At 63.7% G+C, this 6,936-nt stretch overlaps 2 protein-coding genes across 5 annotated transcripts; one reads left to right on the top strand and one right to left on the bottom strand.

Moving 5' to 3' along the window:
* Positions 1-102: 102 nt before the first annotated feature.
* On the bottom strand, positions 103-3,406 carry FBXL6 (F-box and leucine rich repeat protein 6). Its single transcript, XM_077758117.1, has 10 exons — positions 3,364-3,406; positions 2,723-3,308; positions 2,298-2,456; positions 2,069-2,132; positions 1,643-1,774; positions 1,461-1,568; positions 1,263-1,376; positions 963-1,194; positions 640-886; positions 103-353 (listed from the first exon to the last, which is right to left on the bottom strand). Exons 1-10 carry the CDS (start codon positions 3,404-3,406, stop codon positions 203-205), a joined length of 1,836 nt encoding a protein of 611 aa, XP_077614243.1. The 3' UTR covers positions 103-202.
* SLC52A2 (solute carrier family 52 member 2) lies at positions 2,952-5,581 on the top strand. Of its 4 annotated transcripts, XM_077758221.1 has the most exons (6): positions 2,958-3,463; positions 3,664-3,854; positions 3,967-4,082; positions 4,473-4,843; positions 4,937-5,060; positions 5,167-5,581. In XM_077758221.1, the coding sequence occupies exons 2-6, from the start codon at positions 3,725-3,727 to the stop codon at positions 5,377-5,379; spliced, it is 954 nt and encodes a 317-aa protein (XP_077614347.1). In that variant the 5' UTR covers positions 2,958-3,463; positions 3,664-3,724; the 3' UTR covers positions 5,380-5,581. The 4 variants fall into 4 exon arrangements, with proteins under 4 accessions (XP_077614346.1, XP_077614347.1, XP_077614344.1 ...); XM_077758220.1 differs by having other exon boundaries at positions 2,952-2,977; positions 3,967-4,843; XM_077758218.1 differs by having other exon boundaries at positions 3,967-4,843.
* Positions 5,582-6,936: the final 1,355 nt, after the last annotated feature.

Here is a 6,936-nt window from a genome sequence, read left to right as displayed (position 1 = left end):
AGCCCCTGCCAGACCCCCCCCCCCCCCCCTCACCACGCAAGCCCTGAATGGTCCCTCAGGCAAGCAATGTCCTTGCAACCCCACCCCAAGGACCACACAGAGTTCCTAAAAACGTTTTATTGTAACAAAACATTCTAACATCTCAAACTGGAAAAGGGTGGAGGGCGCTGTGGCTGCCTGGGGGTCTGAGGTCTGGAGCTGCCTAGCTGGAGGAGGGGAGGCTGGTGAGCAGCTGCTCCAGGCACCACTGGACTTCCTCCTGGCCTCGGTAGGCCCGCTTCAGGCCCCGAGGAAGGCAGCGGCAGGACTCCAGGTTGAGGTACAGCAGGCCTGGGCAGCTGCTGATCACAGAGCTGTGGGGGCAGGCCGTGGGGAGTTGAGCCATTGGCTCCCAGAAGACCCAGGCCCTGGCAGGGCTAGGCCAGGGCAAAGAGCCCTCTCTGCCCATGCACAACTGGCTTTGTCGCCCACAGCCACTGAGGCCCAAACCCAGTACCCTTGGTGTCCCTAAGGCCAACCCCAAGCAGGGGCTTGGCCCCTATTTGCTCCCCTTTTCGACCCCTGAAGCTTCCAAACCAGGCAGGTTTGTCAGGGAGGCAAGCCATATCGATTCCAGGGACTGAGGGAAGGGATGCTGACCTGACTGTGCTCGGTGTGACCCGGGTGCCCCTGAGGTTGAGAGAGCACAAGGCTGGGTGTGAGCCCCCAGGCGTGACTGAGAAGGCGGCCAAGGCCTCCTCCAGGTCCTTCTCGCTGAAGCCCTGGCCACTCAAGTCCAGCTCCCGCAGAGCATGGCACCACTTCCGGGTCAACAAGTAGCTGCCCTCTTTCACGAGAGTCAGCCGGTCGGACGTGCCGTAAAGACCCAGGTAAAGCTGCTCCAGGTCTGGAAATAAAGAACAAGGCATGAGCTTCGGGGCGGGCAAGGGTATCCACATCCCTCTTGCCCAGGGAAAGCTGACCTTGACATGGCAGATCATGCAGGCCAGCAGGGGTGATGCGGGCACAGCCACGAAGATCCAGCAGGCGCAGGTTAGGGGAGCCGTGGAGCAGGCGGCCCAGGGCTTCGTTGCTTACAAAGCTGCAGGTGGAGCCGGCGAGGCAGAGCTCCTCAAGACTGGGGAAGCCGGGGCCAGGGGTCACCGCTCGCCCGGAAGGCTTGGGCAGCCACACCAAGTTCAGCAGCCGCAGCACCTGGAGCAAGGCCCAGGCTGCAGGTGGGGAGGGAGGGTGGCAGGCGGGAGAAGAGGGGTGTCAGGTACCTGCAGCTGGGGACAGCCTTTCTGCAAGGCCTCGACAGGCAGCTGGAGAGGAGAGCTGTTGCGGCTGATGCCGGTGCTCACCTCCAGGACCTGGAGCCGGGGGCAGCAGCTGCCCTACAGAATGGAAGAGCACAGGGTCAGCGGCCTGACAGTCCCTGGCGCAGCGTCTCATTCTGCTCCTACCTGTCCCCAACCTACCAGCAGCGCACCCAAGATGGCTGTCGTCTGGGAGCTGTAAGTCAGCCACAGCTTGCACATTCGGGGCCCTGCCTCCTCCAAGAAGCTCACCACGGCTGTGGAATCCACCTGGGAACCCAGTACATGGGTACGTGTCACCTTGGCCCAGGCTTTTTCAGGACCCCTGGGGACACAGAGCTCACCATGGAGTGCTGTATATCCAGGCTGTGGAGCTGGGGGCAGGCTTTGGCTAGCATGATCAGCGCATTAGGGGTCACACCGTGGCAATCAGAAAGCTTGAGGAAAGTGAGCCGAGGACAGGACTCGCTAACCAGCTGTGGAAGACAGAGCACCAGCAAAGACTGGGGGCGGGCCAGCTGTGGAAGGTAACCAGTGGCTGACACCACACCCTCTCGACTGACTCAACCATGATTTTCCTGCCCATGTCAGGCCAACGTGGGTGCTCCCACCTCTAACACCTCTCTCCTGAAGGAAACGACGGGAAAAGAGAACCGGGCAGGTATCCCCATGGGACAACATTGGGCTTCATGTGCCTGGCCCACTCCCTGGAAGTACTGGGCACCCCCAAAGTGTCATGGCTGGTGTGCAGGGCAGCCTGGAGCTCTCACCTTCAACACAGGGTGTACCTGGGACTTCCAGTGGATGAGGGTCAGCCTCTGGAGCTGTGAGAACCTGGGCCGACAGCAGAGGCAGAGCTGCGCAGTGTTCCCACGGTGCCCCTCTGTCAGCATCCTCCCCACCCATCACATTGGTATAGGGAGACAGGAAGGGGCTTGGGGCTTTGTACAAGCCTCAAGAGATGAAATGAGGGGATAAAGAAAAGAGGGAACGTCTCACCGATTGGGCATAAGCCACTCCAGAGAAGCGAGAAGCTTCTTCTCGGCCTTGGCTCCGCTCTTGGCGAGGCGGCCAGCCAACGGGGGCGACAGGGTCACGGTGTGCCAGAGTGCTGGCTGGGAGGCGGCTTCGTGCCAGCGGCGGCACACGCGTGCAGCCCTGGGAGAAAGTCTCTGCTGAGGGGCTGGGCCTTTCGTAGCCGCTGCTGTGGGGTTTTCTAAGAGGGGGAACCTATCCCATTTTACTCTCACAACGCTGCAGACACCTCAGCTCAAAGCTAACCGGACCCCGTGGGAGACTGTGCTCTCTCGCCTGCGTGTGTCAGCGCTCAGACGGCTTCGCCCTCGGCCCTCGCCTCAGCCACCCGCTCGGCGGGCAAGAGGTCAGCCTGAGCCACCCTGCTGCGCTCGCTGGGCCGGGGGTACCTGCCGAGGAAGGGCACGGGCCCATCAGCCGCCACCAGCAGCCCGAAAATCTGCAGCAAGATTTCCAGGGGGATGCGGTCGCCCCAGCCCGGGTCGGGCCCCTGCTGCGGCTCCGAAACCGGCGCAGCTCTAGGCCTAGCCTTGACCGCCGGGGCGCGGGGCGCTGGCGGCGCTGGCCGCTGAGTGCGGCGGGCTGCACGCCTCTGCACGCGAGTGCGGGCGGGCCCANCCCAGGGGTCCCTCCTCTCTGGCCGGGTGAGCAGGCGTTCTCCCTCCGTGCGGGCAGCGTTTCCCAGCTCCGCCGGCTCTGGGCTGAGGCCGCGATCCTGGGCTGGAGGCAGCGCCCTCGTAGCGTGGCCGTCGGGGCGGGGAGCGCGCAAGTGCCGGACCGGGAGACGCAAGTACCCCCGCGCGCCGGCCGGCTCCTCGCCGCCCGCCTGACGCGAAGAGGGGCGGCGCCAGGCCCGCCCCTCCCCGCGGAGCGGGTCCTCATTCCTGCGGCCCCGGGTCTTGCTGAAGCCTCGGGCTCCCCGTTTGGGCGCAGAAGCCGCGGAGGTGTGCGCGGCGCCAGAGGGGTGTCCGTGTGCTGGAGTCCGTGTCCGTTTTGGAGTGAGGGTGGTGGTGGTCTGGGCTACTCAGACCCGAAGATCGGATCCTTCTTTCCTCATCTTCCTCGGGGGCCATTGGCGCCTTGGGTTCGGCTTCCTGCTTCTCTGCCTGCAAACCTAGCCGTGCTGTTTGGTATGTTTGGCCGTCTCCTCCCCGCCCCCACGCCCGGGCACCCTCCCGTTTTCCTGCTCTAGGCGGTCCGGTTCTCTTCAGAGTCCAGTCTTGGTGTCTCTGATTTGTGATCCCGAATACGGGTCTGCTACTTTCAAGGTAGAAGTCATCAGTTGCCAGAAGAACTGAAGCGTGGTGTGGTTGGTTTGTTTCGGACCTAGGTGGCGAAAGAGGAGCAGGCTGTGACCCTGCCCTGCCCTGCAGAGCCCAGCCTTGGGCCGAATGGCAGCACCCCCACTGTGCCGTCTGGTGCTGACCCACCTGCTGGTGGCCCTCTTTGGCATGGGCTCTTGGGCTGCCATCAACGGAATCTGGGTGGAGCTGCCTGTCGTAGTAAAAGACCTCCCCGAGGGTGAGTGCGTGTGTGCAGGGAAGTGGGGGGACACACGTCTGAGGTGAGGTGGGTTGCAGCTGCCCTTTGTCCCTGAGCACCTAGCCCCTGACGTGATCTTCCTTCCCTGCAGGTTGGAGCCTCCCCTCCTACCTCTCTGTGCTTGTAGCGCTGGGGAACTTGGGTCTGCCGGTGGTGACCCTGTGGAGGCGGCTGGCTCCCGGGAAGAGCGAGCAGGCCCCCATCCAGGTGGTGCAGGCGCTGAGTGTGGTGGGCATGGCGCTCCTGGCCCCGCTGTGGCACTATGTGACCCCAGTGGCGGGGCAGCTCCACTCTGTGGCCTTCCTAACGCTGGCTTTGGTGCTGGCGCTGTCCTGCTGTGCCTCAAACGTCACTTTCTTGCCCTTCTTGAGCCACCTCCCGCCTCCCTTCTTGCGCTCTTTCTTCCTGGGTCAGGGCCTCAGTGCCCTGCTGCCCTGCGTGCTGGCCCTGGTGCAGGGCGTAGGTCACCTTGAATGTCTGCCGGCTTCCACCAATGGCACCCTCTGGCTCCCCCACGACTTCCCAGAGCGTTTTCCCGCCAGCACCTTTTTCTGGATGCTGACTGCTCTCCTGGTCACGTCAGCTGCCGTCTTCCAGGGTCTGCTGCTGCTATTGCCGTCACTGCCGTCTGTACCCACAGCAGGTCCAGGGTCTGGCCTGCCGGTGAGAGCCCCCGGGGTGGAGGAGGAGCAGGAGGAGGAAGAGGCCCTGCCGCTGCAGGAGTCACCGAGTCAGGCAGCAGGCGCTCCCGCTAGCCCGGACCCCAAGGCCCACCGGCTGCTCTCCGCGCACAGCGCCTGCCTGCTGGGCCTGCTGGCCGTCACCAGCGCGCTGACCAACGGCGTGCTGCCCGCCGTGCAGAGCTTCTCCTGCCTGCCCTACGGGCGCCTGGCCTACCACCTGGCAGTGGTACTGGGCAGCGCCGCCAACCCCCTCGCCTGCTTCCTGGCCATGGGCGTGCTGTGCAGGTACACGTGGGTGCCCAGGCCGTGTTGGGTGGAGTTCAGGGGTGGGGGACCGGGTCCTGGAGCCAGCCCTGAGTTTCTGCCCCACCCCTGCAGGTCTCTGGCAGGGCTGGGAAGTCTCTCCATGCTGGGCGTGCTCTTTGGGGCCTACCTGATGGCGTTAGCGATCCTGAGTCCTTGCCCGCCCCTGGTGGGCGCCTCTGCAGGGGTGGTCCTTGTGGTAAGTACTCCGGGACACTGAAGCCAAGAGGGTGGCGGTGGGGAGGGGGTCCGCCCCAGAGCGGGGACATCTCACGCTCAGCCCACTCCCGTGTCCGCCTTCCCAGGTGCTGTCTTGGGTGCTGTGTTTGGGTGTGTTCTCGTACGTGAAGGTGGCCGCCAGCTCCCTGCTGCATGGTGGCGGCCGGCCGGCATTGCTGGCGGCAGGCGTGGCCATCCAGGTGGGCTCCCTGCTCGGTGCTGTCGCCATGTTTCCTCTCACCAGCATCTATCACGTGTTCCGCAGCGGGAAGGACTGCGTGGACCAGTGTGGTCCCTAAGCCTGGGCAGATGGGGACCTGATCTCAGCCTGGGATGCCACGGCGCCCGTGTGCCCATGACCCCAGGAGGGCGTCTTCACACATGGGCACTCTCATGGACACCTGCACACTCCACAGCAGACACTGGCCAGGCTGGGGACCACAGAACAGGCCTGGAGCCTGTGTGGGATTCGCACAATAAATCGTCGTTTTGGGGGTTAGAGTAGCGAACTCCTGTGGCACCTTTCTCTGTGCAGACAGACCTCTGGGGAACTGGAGTGGTGACTTGGACTGTCTGCCAGGGGCTCGCCACCCCCGGCTGGCTGCTCTCCTAGATCCTTGGGTTGTGCCCTCTGAGTCCCAAACTCTTGTCCCCCCCCCCCATTGCTTTCTAGAAGTGGCGGTCAGAGGCGGCGTGGCACCCGCCCAGTACCAGTTCTTCCAGGACCTGCAGTCGTGTGGCGAGCCCTTCCGTCAGGGCTGCTATTGAGCCAGCACGGCTAGGCTGGGGCCGTGCTGGGCCAGCTGCTGGGAGGCTCAGGCAGGACGGGCTGTCCCTTTGTGATCTAGCAATCTAAGTGTTTGTTCCTTTGTGGGAGCACCCTGCCAGGGACTTCTCGCCAGGTGCGGGTGCAGACGGGGTCAGCGAGCAGGGCTTAGAAGAGACTGGGGTATAAGGCTTCAGCCAGCCTTGGGATCCTTCCAGTCAGAAGTGTTGCTTCCTTCCCTAAGCCACGAGCCTCTAGTTTCTAGCTCCTTGTGTGATCAAACCTGTAACTACCCCAAACTTTTTACTCAGACAGACAAGGCGGCCACCACCTTCTCCCTGGGCTTCTGGTAAACGGCCTCTGTCCCTGAGCAACCGACATCTGCCCCAGCCGTGGGACAGTGGTCTGGGCCCCTGCTTGGCTTGCATCCCCAGGGAGAAGAGCCGTAGCCCTGACCGCAGCCTTTGCCAGGCCGCACGGCTCTCCTGCACAGAGGCCTGCTGGGGCTCAGGAGACGACGTGTGGATGGAAGCTGCGGTGAACAAGGGCTGGGGCCTCTGCCGCCTCCTCTCGGCTTCCTAGGCAGGCAAGAAGCCGAGACCCACAGAGGACGCAGCTCCCCAGGGGAGGCAGGACGTGCGAGCTGTGGTCTCATGTGACTGGTGTGGCACTGAGATCTCATTCTCCCAGACAAGGGGCCCCATTTCCACAGCAGGGAGCCTGTAGCCTCGAGGGTGTCACCCGAATGACCGTGGGGGCTGGGAATAGTGGCTCCTGCCCCTGCTGCCCCAGCGCCTTCCCACGATTGTTCTGGTTTCCGCATGCCCTTTCTAAACTTCAGAAGCTGCCTGTCCTTGACTTGGCCTGCACGTGGGCCTTTGAAGTTCTCTTCTTCCTCCCCGCCCTAACAGGACCAGCTGAGCAGGAAGGAGGGACGGACCCCAGGCCCTAACCACTGAGCCTCTGGTCTGGGGTTGCGTCAAGTATCGGGTGTAGCCAGGCCCCCAAGTAGCTCAGACACAGCCCAGCCCTAGCCTCCCAGGATGCTGATGGCCTAGGAAAGGGGTAGCGGCGGGAGGGGTTCACGTGG

Source organism: Crocuta crocuta, unplaced genomic scaffold, assembly GCF_008692635.1.
Source record: "Crocuta crocuta isolate KB4526 unplaced genomic scaffold, BGI_CrCroc_1.0 scaffold327, whole genome shotgun sequence".
Lineage (NCBI taxonomy): Eukaryota > Metazoa > Chordata > Mammalia > Carnivora > Hyaenidae > Crocuta > Crocuta crocuta.
This window is presented reverse-complemented; position numbering and strand designations above follow the sequence as displayed.

What these genes read in the sequence shown, in the direction of transcription:
- SLC52A2 (XM_077758220.1), top strand. Translation starts at nt 3,725, where the DNA reads ATGGCAGCACCCCCACTGTGCCGTCTGGTGCTGACCCACCTGCTGGTG. An exon ending in AGTAAAAGACCTCCCCGAGG is followed by an intron (nt 3,855 to 3,966) that starts GTGAGTGCGTGT and finishes CCTTCCCTGCAG; the next exon opens with GTTGGAGCCTCCCCTCCTAC. An exon ending in CTGCAGGGGTGGTCCTTGTG is followed by an intron (nt 5,061 to 5,166) that starts GTAAGTACTCCG and finishes CCGCCTTCCCAG; the next exon opens with GTGCTGTCTTGGGTGCTGTG.